The sequence below is a fragment of the Neolamprologus brichardi genome, chromosome 7, assembly GCF_056152115.1.
Source record: "Neolamprologus brichardi isolate AB-2024 chromosome 7, ASM5615211v1, whole genome shotgun sequence".
NCBI classification, from domain to species: domain Eukaryota; kingdom Metazoa; phylum Chordata; class Actinopteri; order Cichliformes; family Cichlidae; genus Neolamprologus; species Neolamprologus brichardi.
The window spans coordinates 3,931,735-3,952,133 of record NC_142110.1 but is presented as its reverse complement, the minus strand read 5'-3'; the positions used below and the strand labels follow the sequence as shown (position 1 = coordinate 3,952,133).

The 20,399-nt window shown below is 39.3% G+C and overlaps 1 protein-coding gene across 6 annotated transcripts; it reads right to left on the bottom strand.

Moving 5' to 3' along the window:
- Positions 1-14,614, bottom strand: LOC102778233 (thromboxane-A synthase-like). Of its 6 annotated transcripts, none has more exons than XM_087842874.1 (16): positions 14,541-14,614; positions 12,147-12,217; positions 10,286-10,321; positions 10,057-10,208; positions 9,722-9,815; positions 8,462-8,514; positions 8,199-8,295; positions 7,966-8,082; positions 5,882-5,970; positions 5,660-5,808; positions 4,737-4,867; positions 4,297-4,647; positions 4,124-4,212; positions 3,199-3,336; positions 1,231-1,393; positions 1-746 (listed from the first exon to the last, which is right to left on the bottom strand). In XM_087842874.1, the coding sequence occupies exons 4-16, from the start codon at positions 10,155-10,157 to the stop codon at positions 642-644; spliced, it is 1,677 nt and encodes a 558-aa protein (XP_087699000.1). In that variant the 5' UTR covers positions 10,158-10,208; positions 10,286-10,321; positions 12,147-12,217; positions 14,541-14,614; the 3' UTR covers positions 1-641. The 6 variants fall into 6 exon arrangements, with proteins under 6 accessions (XP_087699000.1, XP_087698998.1, XP_087698999.1 ...); XM_087842872.1 differs by lacking the exons at positions 12,147-12,217; positions 14,541-14,614 and adding an exon at positions 10,454-10,613 and having other exon boundaries at positions 1-277; positions 604-746; XM_087842873.1 differs by lacking the exon at positions 14,541-14,614 and having other exon boundaries at positions 10,057-10,181; positions 12,147-12,457.
- Between the last annotated feature and the right edge of the window lie 5,785 nt (positions 14,615-20,399).

Below are 20,399 nucleotides of genomic sequence, written 5' to 3'. Positions count from 1 at the left end.
TTATTTGATGACAAGAAAAAAACGTCTATCAAAAGTGACATAAAGTCACTTAACCCCTAACCCTTTTATTTCAATACAGAAAATTTCACATGCATATAAAAACTGCAACATTTCACAAAATGTGTTCTTTTCATTATTTGCACAATTCTGTTTACAACCAGCACTGAAAATCGCAGCATTGGGGTTGATATAAATGCTGCATGTTGCAATTCCTTTCATTGTCTGTAGAGAGTGCTCGTGCCCAATGTGTGTAGACACTGTCTGTGTACCAATCCACCTGAAAGAATTTAGAATGTGCCAGATTAAATCAACTTTGCTGTCAAAAAAGATTTAGTATTTTATGATTTGCAAAAAGTAGTGATTTTATTTGTATGTGCTTTAATAAACAATAATATCAAATATATTGTCATGTTTCATTTCTCTCATTCTCAAACAGTTGTAATCACAAAATTACAATTTATATGTGCCTGAGAAACATTTGCATTAATTATCAGTCAATCCCTTATTATATTTAAGTCTAAATATTTCAGTGTTGCATTTTTTCAAACATCTACCAAGTCCTGACTATAAATGAAACAAGTGTCACTGAACTGATGGACATACAGTAAGAGATTGTTATGTTTCAGTATGGTGTAAGTGATTTAATCAGCTGATGACAGATGATCTCCTTGTTCTCTTCTTGTGATTTTCACAAAAACACCATTTTTGGGTACAAGAGTGTTGGTTGACTTCAACTCAAGAGGAACCTGAAGATGAAAAGAAAAACAAACATCTTCCACATATTTGTGTAAAAATATCTTAAAAATGGAAGCATCTGACAAATGTGTATCTAACCAGTAGTCATAGGATTTCATGACTATTTGCAGCTTATGGCAGTTTCAAATGTCCAATAAACTCCAGCATAGTCATTATTTGCAGCTGATAATACTGACAGTCCAAAATTGTATATGACATTAAAGCAAAAAACAATTAAAGGACATGTGAGAGTAGTTTTTGGTCATGCTTCCTTTAAAACCTAAATTTAAAGATAAACATAGGTTTTCTTACCGGTGGTTACCTTATGGCATATTATACAAATATATTGATGTTTTCAGTTTTTTCAGTGTAATTCACAGTAAACAGTGGTTTTAGAATTACATGCTTGTAGTTATAAATTCAACAGTCTTACAGTTATCCAGTGTAGGAATTACTTTAATGAAAATGTGTGGGTTTTCTCTTATTGCATCCTACCTTAGTATCAGAACAGGCCTTGATGCTGAAGTTGTGGAACAGATGCATTAAAGCCATTTTGATTTCAAGCTGGGCGAGTCTCATTCCCACACAGTTACGGGGGCCAGCTCCAAATGGTAGGTATACGAATGGATGTCGAGCGGCCTTGGCCTCTGGTGTAAACCTGGAAAACAACAGCAAGTTTTTTTTAAAAGAAGAATGAAAAGCATTGGAAAATAAAGGAAATCCCATGCATGGTTCAGTCCCAGTAAATTCTTTTACAGTGTGTAAAGAAAACAGAATGCAATGATTTACAAACAACAAATCCAGATGCTGAACTGGCCTGCAGTCCGCACCTTTTACCAACTGAAAACATTTAGCACATCATGAAAGTGCAAAAAAAGAAGTCCTAAGACTGTTGAGCATCGAGGGTCTTATACAGTATCAGACAAGAATGAGACAACACTCTTCTCCCAAAGGTCCAGCAGCTGGTCTCCTCAGACTGTTGTTAAGAAGAGGGGATACTACTAACTGGTAAACATCACAGTGTCACAACTTCAAAGCCGCCAGCAAAAACAACAAGAGCAAATGTTGTTTCAAGAAATAATAAAATGTCTCAGTTTAAATGTTTTCAGTCTTGTCCTATTGTGAATGAAATATATGTTTATAAGATTTGTAAATGCATTGTTTTAATTTACATTTTACACTTTGTCCCAACATTTGAATTGAGGTTGTATTTGTGGGTTGCACGTGTTATAATGTCACTACACAAAAGTGTTTACCACACCTTAACAATTGTATTTGTACCACTGTACAGAAAAATATTCCATGTGTATGTTGTTAATATACAGCTGTTATTCATGTTAATAAGTCAACATTTGAATGGCTGTGACTAGGGATGGGTACCGGTATCCGGTGCCATCATGGCACCGGTTCTGACATAAACGGTAGTAACCAGACCGAAAAGCAGCGCACATTTCGGTGCTTTATTTCGGTGCTTTATTTTTTCCTGAGTTGTGATACACTTTAGATTCTAGCCAATCATTTTACGTTTCCGAGGATAGTAGGCGGGCCCAGGTACGTACGTTCTTTTAGAGCAGAGCTACAGATTAAAAATGCCCAAGGTGAAGCGGTCAAAAGTCTGGCTGTACTTCACAGCAAAATATGCAAACTCAGCAGCTGCAACAAGTGCTTTAAGCTGATACTGTGATACTGTCAAAGGAGGTAACACCTCAAATCCGATGAAACACCTGGCAACGCATAGCGTTTTTTTAAAAAGCCGAGAAATGCGCCGTATTTGATAGCTTGCTGCGAGACCTCACACCGAGCACATCTACTGCGGGTGTAGCCGTAGCCCTGCCAGTGTAGCAGAAATGATGAGCATGATGATGCAGCAGCAGCCGTTCTTCTCTGCGTGAGTAGCTTAATGTTGTTCGTGTGTAATTTACGTTGAGTAGGCTAACCACGTTATTACATTAATGCATGTAAGGTGAACTAGCAAACAGCATCATAGCTACATGTGGCTGTCTTCTTGTTTGATGGCAGATACTCCCTTCACCCTGGCCAAAAAAGCTAAAATGACCAAAGAAAAAGTGGAAAACAGTTAAACATGAGAGGTTTTTGGACAAAGTTTGTGTTTTTTCCATTGTTTAAGCTGCTTCCAGCCAAGAGCGATACTATATATGCCCTATAGCTGCAGAAAAGGCTAACATTGTTATCTTTACAAAAGAACAGCTGAACATGAGAGGTTTTTGAACCAATTTTGTGTTCTCCATTCTTTGAGCACCGTTTAAGCACCGGCACCGTTTCAAAAGTACCGGTTTGGCACCGGTATCAGATAAAACCTAAACGATACCCATCCCTAGCTGTGACTCACTTCAAAGTTAACTTCAATTGGTGCTATTTTTAAATGTGAATTTTCGGCACCAAGTCATTATTTCAGTAAACACAAGTCAGTCTTTTTACTCGTTTCAGACAGAACTGAAGCACCTCTCAGGAATGAACTTCTCAGGCTCGGGCCAGTGTTGTGGGTCATAATGGAGGAAGCCTGCAGGGATATCCAGTACTGCTCCTTTAGGAAGTTGCTGACCATTCACCACACAGTCATGTTCTATTTCTCGTGCAAACCTTAGTGGGACAAAATATGACAAAAAAGATTGTTTTACAGAATCCAAATACTGTTTTCTTTATTCCACACAGTTATAATTGGACTCAGCATATTCATAAGAGCTGTAACTGTCAGCGTGAAGTGTTTTCTCCACCACTCTATTGACTTTAGCTGTCATTTATAGTTGCAGTCATGTCCTCCTCTCTGCTTCTCTGTACTTGTGTCCATTTAAGGAAGATGAGTTTAAGTGTACTGACAGTTACTGAACATATTTTAATGCATCTGCAACCAAATATGAACAGAACCTGAGCCTTAACGTCCCACAGTCAGAAAACATCTGTATTATTGAAATGCACTAATGTTTGATCTTGCAGCCATGTCAGTAATTATAATAATAATGACGATAGAGTTTTTACCGATGATAGGATTATGGCTATACCCCATGAAAAGCTACAAACAAACATTTTTATTTTTCACATACACAATCATAAAGAGTACAACATGTAGTGAAATGCTTGCATTGGAGCTTCGGACAGGCTGCAAACGTAGCTGCGCCGTTCGAGGGCTTGGGGTTTTTTTTTTTAGCATAGGGAGTCTAGCCAGGACCCTTAATGAATAATGGGTGGAAATCGAACTTGCGACTCCTGCTCCAAAAGTGTGTAGTCTTATTACTACACTATCTAGCTGAGACAAACAGCTGATGAATGTTTCCAAAAAAGCCAAAACTGAAAATCTTCCAAAGTCACAGCATACTACTCCAGGCCCCACTGTGGCAAACCTTCATATCCAATTGACATCCTTCTTTACCTGAATAAAGGAGGGTAGAGGCGTAATGCTTCACATATGACCATGTCCAAATACTTCAGCTCCTGCACATTTGTGTAATCAGGTGAGTCCTACAAAGCAAACAGCATGACAATCAATGACTGTCCACAACTGCATGAATCAAAATAGATCAGAACCAACTGTAAAACACTCACATGTCTAGTGTAGAAATCATCCACCTCTTTCTGTACTCTGAGTTGACATTCAGGGTGGAGGGCCAAGAGGTAGCAGGTGAACGCCAGAGTGTTGCTACTGGTTTCATAGCCTGCCAGGAGGAAGATTACTGCCTGACCAACAATCTCATCCTCAGTCATCATCTTTTTCTGTGGACGCCTGACAGACGGCTCCTGCTGGCTCCCGTTTTCTTGAACTGTGCCTGAAGACTGGGTCTGCCGGTTCCTGACATCAGTCTCATGAGCATCGTTTGATGTGTCAAAGTGCTCCAATGACACGCACTCTTCACTGGTTCGAGCATCTAATATCAGCTGAAGGAAGTCTCTACGTCTCTACGTGTAAAAGAAATAAAAAAATGAAAGGAAAAGGACTCTTTCAAAGCAATGCACAGATTTGGGAATGTTGAAAGTCTGAGATTCACCTGCTCAGGAGGCTGCTCCTCTCTCTGTTTGATGATTTTGTGAATGCTGTTAATGAAGAAATGATTCATCTTGTCTAGTCTTTTGTTGGGTATGAACCTCGACAGAGGAGCCATGAGGGAGGGAAAAGCAACTAAAGACAGAAACACACAAATCTGCAGAGAACTGTATACACAGGTATATCAACAAAAAGGCTTCATACTGTCATGGCTGTGTGCAGGCAGGCAGGAAGGAAGGACCCAAAATGCAGGACTCACTGAGGCAAAGTTGAACTCAAAATAAACAGCTTTATTTAAGGTTGCAGACTGAACAAAAGACTAACTACACTGGGGGAAAATAAACTAACAGGCAGGCATAACAGGTAACGGAACACACAGTGAAATCTGAGGGTGAGCAGACGTTAACGACGCGACACTGACACAGAGAAACACAGGGCTTAAATACACAGATGGCAGTAATCAAGGGATGAGAGACAGGAGGGGAACACACCTGGGAGAAATCACAGCTGACGAGACAGGGGAAACGTAAATTGAGTACACTCACAAAAGACACAGACCTTCACAATAAAACAGGAAACTCAGACACCGGGAACCAGACAAGACGCTGAACTGAACAGACAGATCACAAACAGATGGGGTGACACCATAGACAGAGATACAGACGCAGACTCAGAGGCAGACCGAAGAGAACTCAAATAATAATCATAACAATAAACTAGAAAATGATAATAATAAACTTAAAGCACTGGGTCACCGACCCAGGACCATGACACATACTCAATACATAGAATTATTTATCATGCTTAACTATAACTTTAAGGAATTCCCCACATTCCTACATGTATTTATTTTCTTTGCCATCATCTTCTTTTATTATTGTCCCATTTACATATCTCAGTTTCATTGATTTTATAATAATGACTCACAGAAAAGTAACAAAATAGGCCTGAAGAAATTATTGGTGAAGGCAATCTGAGCGTGTTGGACAAACGGGTCATCTGGGTTATTCTGCGAGTCCACCTGAGTTGCAAATGCCACACTGGCAATAACATCCATGGTAAAGTAGCCAAAGTATCTGAAAGATGGCATGCTATCAGAAAAATATGAACAATGACAGAAAAAAAATATTATTTTAATTTTCGCTTTACCTATGGATGTCAAAGGCCTCTCCTGACTCAGCGTGGACATTTAGATTCTTCATCAGGGCATCAATGGCTGTTTTGATGAGCGGAACCATCTACACTCAAATGGAGAGATAAGGACAGATGTAAACCAGTCGTCTATATACTCCAGTGAATCATCATAGGTCCATAAACATAGAAAATGGGGGAAAGGTAGCTCCATAAACACAACAGCACAGACACTTAAACTACACATATTGCAAAAGATGCAGACATACAGTAACCAACTGCAAAAGTGAACGCTGGGTGTTTAAAGGTTTATGAGTTCCTTCTGGTCACAAAGAAAAATATTTAACTTGCTGACCAGTTGAAATGAAGACATAAAGAAGGTACAAAGTTAATATTAAATGTATTTAAATTTACACTTAAATGATACAAATTAGGGATTAGGGGCTGATACTGTAAAATGTGTGTGTACTCATACTCGTAAAAGTTAACCGATACCATGAACCGATACTAACTTATTTCATTAATCAGAGGGTGGCTTGTCATTTCTGTTGTAGTTTTTTAGATTGGCCACTAGGGGGACATCTCGCACTAAACAGGCACATGGTTAGACGAGTCAGACTGGCAGCTCCAGATAAAAAAGAGAAACTGGAGGCTGCTGTAGCTAGGCTAAACAAAATGTCAGCAGTGTGGACCGGAACAGCCAACTTTAACTCAGGTTTTGGAAAAGCGATGAAAAATGTCAAGAGAAAATCCACGGGCAGTTAAAATAACAGAGGCTCTGGATGACCAGCCAATGCCGGCCGTGGAAAACATAGGATTGCACAGTCTTCTCAGCATACTCGAGCAGCGATATGAAATTCCCAACCGCCCACACATCAGGGAGATAATGGTGCCAAAACTTTCTGAAGAGGTAAAGACAAGCAGTGTGTGCGCGATGTCAGTCCTTGGTTTAACAGCATAGTGGACTGATGATCCACGGGCAGATGAGTTTGTCATCTATTTTATTCCAAACAGAAGTGTTTATTTATTATTCTGAAAGCTCGAGACAGTGCCAATAGTTCAGTGGTATTTTGTTAAATTACAATGAGGAGACTCTGCAATAATTTAACAGAAGTGCTTATTTTTCACTTGAAATTTTTTTGTGGTCATTTTTATTAAGATTTTATTTTTTATCGGCAGAGAATAAAATAAAACCTGTCTTCCAATTCATTGCATTTGTGTGTGTGTGGTAGAAGTATCGGTTTTTGTACTCTGTATCGGCAAGTACTCAGATCCAAGTATCGGTATCGTATCGGTTTGTAAAAATTGGTATCGTTGCATCCCTAATACAAATTATGTATTAATAAAAGTTCCAAAGAAACGCCAGCAAGAACTGGATGTTTAGCTCTTTTACCGGAAACTTTGAGTTTTTTACTTCCTCATTTCAAACATCGTGTAAGCTAAAGATGGGGGAGATGTAAAAATAAATAACAAACACATAAATTATTAAATTTGTAAACTGACTTAAACAGGAGAAAAAAAAATTAGCACTAAGTTTTGGATACACACAAGATTCAAATCATTCTCTTATAGGTAAAAGTTCTCAGCTTAATTAAAGGAATCTTGTTGATCTTTGTTACGGCCCGGGGCCCGGGGCCCACTCCAAGACCAATTGGCTGGCTGATTGTCTGCACCTGGGAGTATAAAAGGCTGAAGAGCCTTCACACTACCGCTCTGAAGTGACATGCAGTGTCCTCCTCGTTGCCTCACACTTGAACGTTGTTTGTTGAAACTGTTTGCTGTGTTGCTATTTGTTTGCTAAACCAGCTGAACTCCGTTTCATTAGAGTTTTGTGATGCTGGCTTGCCTTAGTTAACCCTTAGCTTTTACTCTTGACTGTTTTTTCTTTATGTAATAATTGTTTGCCCAGTGGTCTGTTGAACAGCCCTGTCGGTTTTCTGTTCAAAGCTTGAAATTAAAACCTTTTTCTTTACTCAGTTTTGTGTTGGGGGCTTGTGTATGTTACTCCTTCCCTGACGCCTAGCAGAGGGGGTCTTAACAATCTTCTAGTTCATATCTTATCTTATCTGTCTTGGATATATGAGGAATCTTTATTTTCTCACTTCTTTCATCTTGGCGGCACTGAAAGATGGGGTCAGGACGCTCCGTACTCGTTTCCACTGTTCATTCCTTAACTGGAGCAAGCAATCGGATATAGGCTTTTTGACCAACGCAAATCTCTGCCCAGAGAAATAAGAGCACAGGCACAAAATGTGTAATAACTACTCAGTTATTTGTGTGAGAATCAGAAATAAACTCACATCGTGCATCTACATGCTCTATATAATGTTCTCACATTTCTATTAGGGAAGCTGCTGAAGTCCTTCACCATCACTTGTCTGAGCATATCAGGGTCTGCTACCACTACCACTGGTGTGCGGCCCAAATAATACCTGAAATATGCAGCGTATACTTTAGTGACCAACCAAGTGTAAAGTATCATCTCATTTCACTCTGTAGATTAATCAATAAACTCAAAAAACTGTAGATCGTTTATAGAAGCGAAATATTCACAATCTTATTTCAGTAGTTGTTGTTGTAGGATGTATTTTTACTTACCCACATACTTTACCATATGTTTTGATAAGATCATTCAGAGGTTTGAAAAAACCCTGAAAAGAATAATTAAAAAAATACAGTCGATGTAACAGTCAGCTGACAATCTTTTAATAATGACACAAAGTAGGATCAAGGGAACCATCCCAGTTTGATGCAAAATGAAGCAGACGTTGAAGGTAGGGATGCACCGATACCACTTTTTTGGATACGAGTACTTGCATTTCAGTACTTGCCGATACCAATACCGAGTACTTAATAAAAACATGATTTAAATTTACAGGTAACAGCTTTAGTCCTATAATTTAACAAAAAAAGAAAAGAAAAAGGGACTGGTTTGGAATTAAGAACATTTATTTAAAATGAAAAGCATGTTGTATGCAACATATTACAGAATAAATAATTATAAAAAAACAAAATTTAATTTTAAATTTGTTCGTCTGTTTCTCTGTTTAGAAGTCTCTCTAGCACAGTCACAGCTGGGATGACATCAGAGGCTAGTGCGTCGTAGCTGCTCACTTTTTTAGTTAGTTCCTCAAAGGGGGCGTGGCAACAGTCGTCTCCATAAGAGCCCATTGGTGAGCGGTGACATAGTCAGGGAGTTCGTGCTGGACACGCCCAGTACTCGCTTTAGCTCAATGAGGGACTGGAGCATGTAATACGTGCTGTTCCAGCGCGTCTGTACGTCCTGCTGCAGTCTCTTTATTGGCTGGTTGAGCTGTCCCTGAATGTCCTCGAGGCGGGAGTAGGCTAAGGCGGAGTGTTTAAAATGCCCAACTATTTTCCGTCCCACTGCTATAGCATCAGCTATGCTCCTCTGTGCTAATAAGCGTGGGTAAATAAGCGTGGGTAAACTCTTTGTACTCGGTGTCATGTTGGGATTTTGGTGCTTGATTAAATTGCTTGTGTTAAATGCGCTACCTTTAGAGCCTCCTCTGGACAATTTCGCTGAGCAGTTTGCAGTCCGCCTTTGTTTTCGCATCTTCGTTCACTTTGAAATAGTTCCACAAGGCTGACGTGTCTCGCCTGCCCTTCTCTCAGCTCTGAGCTGCAGCCAGGGCTGGGCACTCCGCGCCTGTGATTAACCCCTTACATGCCGCTCAAACATAGACAGGTCTCAGACCGTGGTATCGGTCCCCGGTATCGGGGGACTTTTAACGAGTACTTTAGAAAATGTGGTATCGAGGCCGATACCCGATACCGGTATCGGTGCATCCCTAGTTGAAGGTAACTCTGGTCTTCCTTTGTTTCATTGTATCTTACCTGCTGAAACATGAATAAGTTGCCAAAGAAAGGCACTGGCTTTGGATGTTTGATGCCACATTGTGAGAGGACTGAGAAGGGACGGACTGAATACCTACAGGCAAAAGTGTTGAAATGTGTTGTTTGTAGGTTGAATGAAAATAATTTATATCAAATGCAGTAAAGAACAGAGCTCACCTTTACCTGGATTCTGTCTAGAGTTATTGTTGCATTCGTTTGCACGGTCTGCTTTATATGTAAGTGTGAGTGCCTTATGATACGCAATTATATAAGTGACCTCATTTCTACTGAACAATGAACATCACAAATAAGCCACCTAACATTTATTTACTCACCAGTAGAGGAGACCAAGAAAAATGAGGAAGAGGCTGAGTGTCACCGATATCTTGCTGGCCTCAGTGTTGAATACATTTAGAAAGTCACCTGCAGCCTGCATGTTGGAAAATCTTCTCTCACTTTTCTACCATGAACAGGACAAAAAAAGCTCCTGGAGATTAAAACAGCACAAAATAATTAATTATACTAAAATTATTGTTGAATATCTTTGTCATGGCTTTCACTTACGGTATTTTAAACACCAAAGCTGTGTAGTAACTCCTTCTGCAAGGGAAACAAACATATGACAATGATCATAGATATTGTCAGGCTCCTTTGTCTCTGACAGATTAGCCGTATGGTTTCTTCCAAGACTTGTTAATTTTTGAAACTTTGTTTGTAGCCTTGAGAACTCACCTTAAGAGGAGTTCCTGTTTTGTGTGCACAAATGTTAAACCACGGGTAAAATACTAACTACATGCAATGCCTTACCACAGAAGACAAAAACCCCCCCACTTGTGTAGAAATGTGCCAATGAGACAAAGGTACTATTTATTTGTAGAAGTCCAGGGTTCAGTTTTTGTTTTCACTGCATTTGTCTGAATTTGTAACGCAGCTTTTAACCCTGATGTAACTCGTGTTATGCTACGCTAGCCAATAGAAATTAATGTCTCTGCAACACTGGATTTTTTTGTGATCACAAGATATATTGTTTTTCACAAAGTTCTACTGCTCCTATAGAGAGACTGCAGAATAAATTTATATCATGTCAAAACATTTGTAATGTTGTAGTAACCAGGGGCGATTCTAGGATCAGAGCTTTGGGGGTGCTGAGCACCCAGAGAGCTGCCCATCAAGGCAAGGTAAACTTTACTCATCACAAGGAGACTTCTTCCCCGTCTCTGTTAGTCCCTGCATCCCTAAATGCCTCCAGTTGTCCCGAGTTCTGTCTGACTGCCTCCTTGGTGCATTTAAACCCCTGTTCCTCCCTGTCCTCATCGTCTGTTGTCTTCATCTCCATTATCAGTCATCATAATTTTACCCTCTCTGTGCAAGTCTGCAAATTTCTTTATTAAATCATAAGTTTCTTAAATTCATCAAGTCTCTCTGTGCCTGGGTCCTCGTCTCAAAACATGACATCACTGTTTTGTACATTTTAACACAATTTAATCCCCACATTTTTGAAAGAATAGCAAAACACTTTTTTGAAAAGTCTGTAACAAAACCATCAAATCTGATCAAGGTTATTTAAATGCTGCCAAAGAAGAATGGATTGTAATTTAAAAAAAATACATATCCTAACCTTAATTACTGGGGGAAAATGATGAATGATGCTCATAGTGAGTAAAAAGTAAACTGTGTGCATTTTTTGGACAGAGATTCACTTCTAAAGTGTATGTATAATACAATACAGATACATAAAAAATACACTCCAAAAATAGACGAGTCCTTGAAATATACAAAATATTATTAGAAAATGGAGACACTTGGCCTTTGGTACAATGTATACAATGTATGAAAAGATCTTTACTGCAGATACTACTATGGCTCTGCAGATTTTTTCTTTTCTTTTAACCTATGTCGCCTCACCTTGAGGTTGGTAAATCTGTCTATCACATTTTGGTGGTCAAGTCTCTCACGCATCTCTTTCTCAACTGACATCACAGCCAGGTGCTGGAGTCTGCTTTGACCCATGGTCCTTCTCAGCCAGGTATGGAGCTGACTCAAGACACTAAAAGACCTTTCACAGCTACAGCTGCTAACTGGGTTTGTTTCTGCAACCTGAATAACAGTTTTCAGTTTGGGGAAGATCTGATTATCCAGAAGATTGTACAATGTTAACATATCTGGAATGGCACCAGCCTCACTCTTGAGCTTTATAAAGTCTTTGGCAACCGTGACTTCCTCTGACTGAAGCTCAATATGGTAATGGCAGTGCCAGGGCTGACAACCCAGTTTGTTTTGCAGATTCTGTATAGCAGCTTTAATATAGGGAGAACACAACTTCCAGATTGTATGAGTTGTTTGTATTAGTTGTTTGTCTTTCTTTTTCTTTGCCAGTTAAACAGTTCCTGTTTTGCCTGTTAGAACTCCCTGTCTGTTTTCTTACCTGGTACTTCCTGATCTTGTACTTTGTCCTCATGTTCCCCTCTTTCCTCTCTCCCTCTTTGGACTGACAATCTGTACACACACACACACACACACACACACACACACACACACACACACACACACACACACACACACACACAACAGGAGTTATAAGGTTAATGGGCATCCAGTCAGTTAGCTAGTTAGTACCTTGGGTTCAATATCGGCACATGCACATATGGCAAAATAACCAGTTTCTCTCATTACATTTCAAACAGGACAGTGGTAACAACAGCAGGCTACGGACAATGTTTAGTTTTAGATTTTAAATAGGCTGTATACATTTCAAAGAGATCAACAGGGCAGTCAAATATCGCTAATTTTACTACAGAGCAAACAATGTCGGAAAACACGTTTTCAACTAGGGCTGCCACAAACAATTATTTTGATAGTCGACTAGTCACCGATTATTTTTGCAATTAGTCGACTAATCAGATCATGCATCCATTGGACGTACAGCGTACAGCTTATTGCACCAGCATGCATCTGCTCTTATATAACTATCATTAGCTTATAGCTCTAAGTGTTTAAGTTATGTGCTAACTAAAAATAAAGACAAGATGATAGTTTATTAAATTTGAATGAAATTTGCAGATTGTTTCGGTGAAGTTTAATAAACTCATTGTTATCTAAAATATAACAGGACACCGGAGTATATTCTCGAGCATGTCACACTTCTGATAATCAGCTGTCTGCTTGAGGTTTATTCAGCTGTGTAAAAACTATAACTTTAATCTCAGCCTAACCGATTTACTCAGGAACAAATAAAATACTAAAAAAAGCCAAACAATAACATTTTTAAGTTATCTAAGTGACTTATATATGTTTAACCTGAGTAGCGAAAGACCGCAGTGGGTTTGAAAACGATTTGCCGGGAGTCCAGTGTTCTCACGGGCTCTAGAGAGCCTAGCCCCCGGCTACCTATCAAGCTAGTGGGTAACAGATGTCTCCGAAAACGTCGGAGTGCTTTTGAAAATATGTGGTGTCTTGATAAACTGAGCAGATATTTGAGGTTTACACAGCTACATTCTCGCCTGAAAATATGTTAAACGTTTATTTTGTGACCCAGAAAGAATAATAAGAGTAATATTAAAACTAACTAGCTGCCGCCATTGTTGGAAACTGAGCTGGGCTGCGCTATGAATTCAGGGACACAGCTCCTTCTTCTTCTTCGTAGTGTTGGGTCGTTCGCGAACGAAATGGCTCTTAGAGCCGACTCTTTGAAGTGAAGGACGCGATCCGGCTCCTTATTGGGAGCCGTGAGGTTTTTTTTTTTTTTTCTTTCTCTCACCCTCTCTCTCGCCCTTTTTTCCGCTAAACTCGCACGCGCGGCCTGTACTTTGCGCTGGGCAGAGGGGGGAGGGGCGTTAGTTACACTCGCAGTAGCACAGGATCAGAGCCAGAGAGAAAGAGAGCAAGGGACAACAACGTCACATTAGAAAGGTATAGTAATCATCCACTATTTTCAGTTGCAGATGATAAAGGATTCAGAAATCATGCAGGTCCATATGACAGAGAATGTGCATCTTCTTTTTGTTTTAATATTTTAATTTATATTTAATTGTGTTGTGGTTTGCAGTGTTTTGTGTTGTTTCACGTTAAATTTGTTTAAAAGGAAAAAGCTGAAATTTTAAATAGTTAAAAGTTTAAAATGTAAATAGTTGTTCTTTGTATTATATGATTTATTTATTACATTTTATGTGGAGTGAATAAATAAAGTATATTTATGGTGGCCCTTAGAGACAAAGCACGTACAAACTCCAAAACACGTAAAAACTCCAAAACACGTAAAAACTCCAAAACGCGTAAAAACTCAGACGCACTTACAAACCCCGAAGCACGTACAAACTCCAAAACACGTAAAAACTCAGAAGCACGTACAAACTCCAAAACACGTAAAAACTAAGAAGCACGTACAAACTCAGACTCAAGTACAAAAGCCAACAGAAGTGCTCCAGGATGCTAGGGCGCAGTGTTGAGCTTTTGTTACCTAGTGGCTACACAAGCCAGGAAGTATCAACAACCGGATTTGGTGTGTGGTAGTAACAGGTAAATGATTTTTTTTTTTAATTATTTGAATAAATATGAGTGCTTGTCTATAAATACACAAACAATACACACATGCTTTCAATTGTGTAATTTAAGTGATCTGGGTAGCTCTGTTTTGGAAGTTCAGTTCATGCTAGAAATGTGTTTTGGAGTTTGTACGTGCTTTAGAGTTTGTACGTGCTTTGTCTCTAGGGGCCATATATAAACATATATAAATAAAACCACTTTTTTTACATTAGTAATTCCTTTTCTGCATAATTTTATATTATTGTTAATGATTAAATAATTAAAGCAACAAAACAACCTGAAGAGCCGGTTCGGAGCCGAAAGAGCCGGAAATCCCATCACTACTTCTTCGGGGTTTAACGGCAGCTGGCATCCTTGTACATGCAGTGCTGCCATCTTCTGTTTCAGTTCGTTATTACACTCTTAAATTCTACTACTTGTTCCTGCGTCTTTTGTGATCTTACAAAGCTTCAAACAACGCGTGGACTATTAAATCAGTCGTGATGATTTTGATAGTCGATGTAATCGTGACTAGTCGACTAATCGTGGCAGCCCTATTTTCAACACAGCAGGTTACCTGGTGTAATGTTTTTTCAGTTAAAAAGAAACATGGTCTGACTCCTACCTAACTATATAAAGAGTAACTGAAAGTTAAATGCAGCTAATATGTCCTGTTTTAAGCCAGACACTTCCACCTCTGCTCCGCTGCGTCTCAGCCACCATCGCTCTGGCAGGAACGGCGCTAAAGCAAGTAGGAAAGACCGAGCTGGAACAAACCATTTTGGGAGGGGGGAGGGATTATCTATACTTTTGTTGTTAAAATGTTCCATCTCAATTAAGTACTGTATGCTTTTTATACTTTTAGTAGTGTGTCTCACAAACAGCAAATATTTTCAAAAAAAGTAAGACATCTTTGGGGGTGCTTTGATTCATTTTGGGGGTGCTGAAGCACCTCCAAAACTGGGCTAAAATCGCCCCTGGTAGTAACTGAAGAATCCCTGTTATGGCCCTAGCTGGGCCTCCTGATACTGCCCTTGTGTGGGCGTGGTGTTTTTCTCCGCCTCCCCCTCTCTTGCTCCACCCCTCTGTCTCTCTCTTGACCTTCTCTCTCCCCAGGACACAGCTGCTGCTCATTGGACTCATTTACCACCTGGGCCCAGTCAGCAATCACTTCTCTGAGGTCATATAAGCTGGGGATGAGCTGTGAGCAGTGTGGGGTGTTCTTGGTGTGGAGTTGTGGAAACAGTATAGCTGCTTTACGTGAGTAGTGTGGGCTTGTGGGCCTCGGCAGCAGTAAAGCTAGCTGCTGCTAGTGATAGGGTGAGCTTGTGGGCTCCTGGAAGTGCATCCTCGTGGTGTGGAGTTTTTGTTTGGTTGTTGTATTCTTTGTTGTTGCAACCTTTTTTCCTTTTTCCAAGTGTTATTGGTAAAACGGTGTTGCCGGCTCTTTATGTTAAGATTATCTATAATAAAGACTATTTTATTTACTAAAAACACCTGTCTGTTTTCCTTTCATTCTGTTCTGGACTCATTTATTACTGGTCCCCTCACTTGCATGCCTAGACCCCTTCGGGGGGACGTAACAATCCCACAAAAGTTGATTCTGTTCATCTGGACGTAGCGTTTTGTGGGAGAAATGTTTCGTCACTCATCGAAGTGACTTCTTCAGTCTCAGCTGACTGCAGGTTTCAACCTTATAAACAGTACATTTGCATAATGACTGAAACCAGCCCACTGAGGGAACAATGGGCTGGGAGGTCAGTTCCTTAATCATAATTGTGAACAGAATCAACTTTTGGAGATTTACTTTCCTGGATGATTGAGAATCCATCAAGAAGTTACTGAATACTTTTTTGTAACTTTTTTGTACTTTTTTTGAAAGCATTGTTTCAAATCCAATCATTATCTGCTTCCAATGGGAAGCACGGGTCAGTAACCTTGCACATAATTTCAGGCATGGTGTAACATCGTTTTCAGCACAACTACAGCTGTAAGTTAAAACAACGCTGCCGTATTAACAGGAACAAACAATGAAAGCTACAGAACCAAAACAAGCACAGCAAACACGATGTCCTTAAACCAAATATGAAACACAGTGACACAGAGGCATGATGGGAGACTGCATTTAGCCATGTAGCCATTCACAACACTCGATAATAGCATTTTTTATAACTATAAGGGAGAAGTTGTGTTTATTGTTCCTGGATGGTTTTTGTTTCCCCTAAACTTACATCTTGGACAACATGCCAAAAGTCAAATTGAGCCATCACTATTTATAATTTTGTTGCATTGTAGAAAGAACTGGAACCAATTGGATGTCTTGTCTCTGAACAGTTAACACATCTTTCTGTTTTTCTTTTTTTAATTTTATGCTAATTTGAATAGATATAAGATAACTGGTGTCATAACATGATATTGCATTTAAATATTGTATAAGTACTTCTGTTACCCATGCTTTACCTCACGTTTAGCTATTTCGTTATTTCCACTCTGTCTCTTACTCTCATCTGTTAAATTTATGGACAAAAAACAAGCTCTGGTTCTGAATCATATGACTATTGAACTAGATCTGCTAGAAAACCCCTAAGGTATAATGTCTTTTTTCGTTTGTTTGTTTGTTTTTTTGTTGTTGTTTTGTTTTGTTTGTTTGCTTTGATTCTGTTTGGGGTTTGATTTTATTTATTTATTTGTTGTTGTTTGTACTTCCTGTTCATTATCTATCTTCTATATGTTGGAATTCAGCCTGTTCTGATACTATTTCATGTTGGGAAAATAGAATCTTTGTAGAGATTGCCAAAATTGTTGTACATTTCTGTGTAAATAAAATAAAATAAATTTTTTTTCGTTATTTCCGCAATTTGGTGACACTCAGCAAAGCCTCGGCATCAGGAAATAGAAAGGCTGTATGTTGCAATTTCTCACACTGCCTGTAGAGAGCGCTCTTATACAACGCTATCCACATCATCTGTCACAGCTGACAATATAGTCTTCTTCACATCAGAGCTTAAGCAGCAAAAAAAAAACCCTCTAATAAAACCATCAATCAAAATTACAGTTTTCCTCAAAATAAACCTCCTTAACGGCTTCAAGTTGTGACTGAAATCTTTCAATATCCATTCAACAAGAGTTTTTTATTGTTTCTCTAGATTTCAAACACAAGACTCATCTATTCCTGTCTGCAGGAAAAAATAAACAGCTTTTGAGAGGCGTATAATAATAATAAATTCTAATTTATAAATATAAAACAAAACAGGCAAGACATCAGAATTTAGTTACACATTGTATTGGGCAGAATTTTGTAAAAAAAATCTTGATAAAACAATGCAATTCCAATTATTTGATTTATTTAAGAGAAACAGCTCCATTCACAGAGGAAAGTGAGAGGAAAATGTGTTTTTAATGACAGACAGTGAAAATAGAAATGTGATACTAATGTGTTGATTGGCTCATGAGTAACAGAAAAAGTAACAGATCGTTAGGGCGAGCTGGCCATCTGAATTCAGATGACATAGTGTCCTTATTATGCAGATTCAATGACAATTACTTATCCAATTCCTTTGAGGTTTTAAACAAAGCTGACTCTACAAGTTCAAAGTGTTTTTGCGTGTGAGCGTACGCGTGCATGACATGCCAGTAATCAATTTCAGCATAAAGCATCATGTCACAAACTACAGGATGTGCAGAGGACTGATAGATCTGTGTGCTGGATTTTGCAAGTCAGCTTTTAAACTATCAAATGAATCCATACCCACAGTTGCTTTCAAAGGCTCCAACTTCACAAGATCTAGAAAAATCTGGTCTGGCCTAAGAGTGTAACAAGTAAAAGCACACTATTTACCTTTGGCCTAAATGACCGAAGCTTTTAGAGAGCTGCAGAGAAAAGGTCAAAGAGATTGTTCAAGGCAAAGTTATAGCACACAAGAAGATGACATCTGGAGTCGGAGGACGCGTTCTTTTCAGCGTTCATTCTCACGAGGCAGATTTGCACAATATTTCTGGTCTGATAAACATGCATCATCCTTACTGCAGGATGCAGCCAGGCAGGAATAACAATGGAGTTGGAGCGGCACTAAGCTATTAATGGAGAGACTAGCTCGGGAAGAAATGAGGAGTTGGTTGGGTACCGCCTGCTCTGAGCACCGCCAGAGGGCACTGGGAGGCTGAAATGAGACATGATGAAGACTCCCTCTTCTCCTCCTCTCTCCTGCTAGTCTACTACCACTCAGACTGCCTAAAGCCACACAGCGTCAAAGTTTGGTATGTGGCTGAATGCAGCATAAAAGAAATACCGCAGAGATGATGGTGCATATAGACATATAGTCTTACGTACAGGCAAGTATACGGTCTGTTGTTTTTCTCATTAAGGTCTGACTTATTTGTTAAACACTCATCATGTATGTAGCAGTGTTTACTACTTCCCCTTTCTCTGAGTTCCTTGACAATGTGCAATTTTCTACCCACAGACCCTTTTAAAACACTTAAAATCTTTACATATTACATCAGCGCGCAGCCTGAAGGGCAACCTGCAGGAGGGTTTCCATCATATAGTGAATCATAGCCTGCTGTTATATCATTCAGTTCTTCTGTTGTGGGTTTTTGTGTTTGATAAAATGCATAAGATTTTTTAAAAAATGGGTCAAACTCGAACAGAAATGTATTTCATTTGCAATTCAGACTATGCATGTCAAAGTTTCTCCCATACAAGACAGCCAAATAATTGCTGAAGTCCAAATATGTCAGAGTTGCTCAAAATATGAGAAAATACATGTTCACCCAAGCACTTGAGTTCATTTAATAAAATCTTTATGTCCATGCTGATATGGAACATCATGAGTTCATATTTTTAATTTAGGATAAAGCATAGCATCTTTATTTATAACACACTTTACATCCAACAGTGTTGACCAAAGTGCTACAAATATAAAACAGAGAGGAAACAGTTTAAATTACATATAAAATATCTTAAAATAAAGTGAGTAGCCCCACAGCTATTTGTGTTTTTTACCATGATCACATGGTCGCTCATATTCATAAATATTGACTGATTGCAGACTGCTTGAATCAAGCCCACAAGTGCATCTATTTTAAGGTGCAGGATCCCTGAGGGGAAAACAGAAGGAAAACAGGCTTTACAATGTTCGAACCCTTCAGATCTTTATCAAATAACTGCAGTGGCTTAGCATTTTTCAGCCATTGAAATCATTAAATTCAATAGTTAACCCTGCGTTACCGTCGTCCTATCTAAATCCTTAGTTGAAAGACAAACGTGCGCCACCAAAAGGGGAAGAAAACATATCAGGCACAAAGGAAACGACGCACGCAGCTTTGGCAGGTTATTCCAAGAGGGCAGACCTTGGCATAGTAACAGCCTGAATGCTGGCAGAGTAGTCTCTGTGAAGTGTCATGTCTGATGCTTAATGAGTCCAGGTAAAGTGTTTGCTGTGAGACAGGGGCAAGGGAACTAATGAAATCCCTTCCACCCTGCTTTCAGAAGCAATTACTTCAAAATAAACGCTAACCACCAGACGACATGTCAAATAATGTCTAACAGCTCAAAGCAGGAATATAACGTTGCCTTAAAAATTAACTGAGATTCCCTGAATCCGTGTTCAAAGGGGAACCCCCAAACTTTCCAGAGACGTTCCAGCAGCGCGAGGCAGGAGGCATCAAATTGGCTCTGTATGTTTAGATGAACCTCTTGTCTGCAAACTGAGGTTAATTAATGAAGTCGTTTAAAATAAAAAGGGAAAGGGAGGGGGACAATCCAAAGAGTGGAGACATTTTTAGTTTATTTTTTTCCTAATGCATTCTTTAGCAGGTCGCATTTGATGGAGACAAAAACATCCAATTACTGTGTAAATAAAGTCAGCTGTTGTGGCTCTCCCTTTTATGCCTGATTTGTCTTTGTGTTTGGGCCTTCATGTTCCTTTGTCCAGGCTCCCCTTCCAGTCAGTGCCTGCCAGGCTTCCTGGTCTTAACCGCTTACAGGGTAGCTGCATCCTGGCTTATTTACATTACATTACATCCAATTTGAATGAGGCCTGCTGAGAGACGAAACACACAAAAATAGGCTGGATGCAGTGTGTCTTAAAGCAGAGCACAGAATACTCGCAGCATCTTTGGTCTAGCTACCATAGCCGCAAGTTTTTGTTGGGTC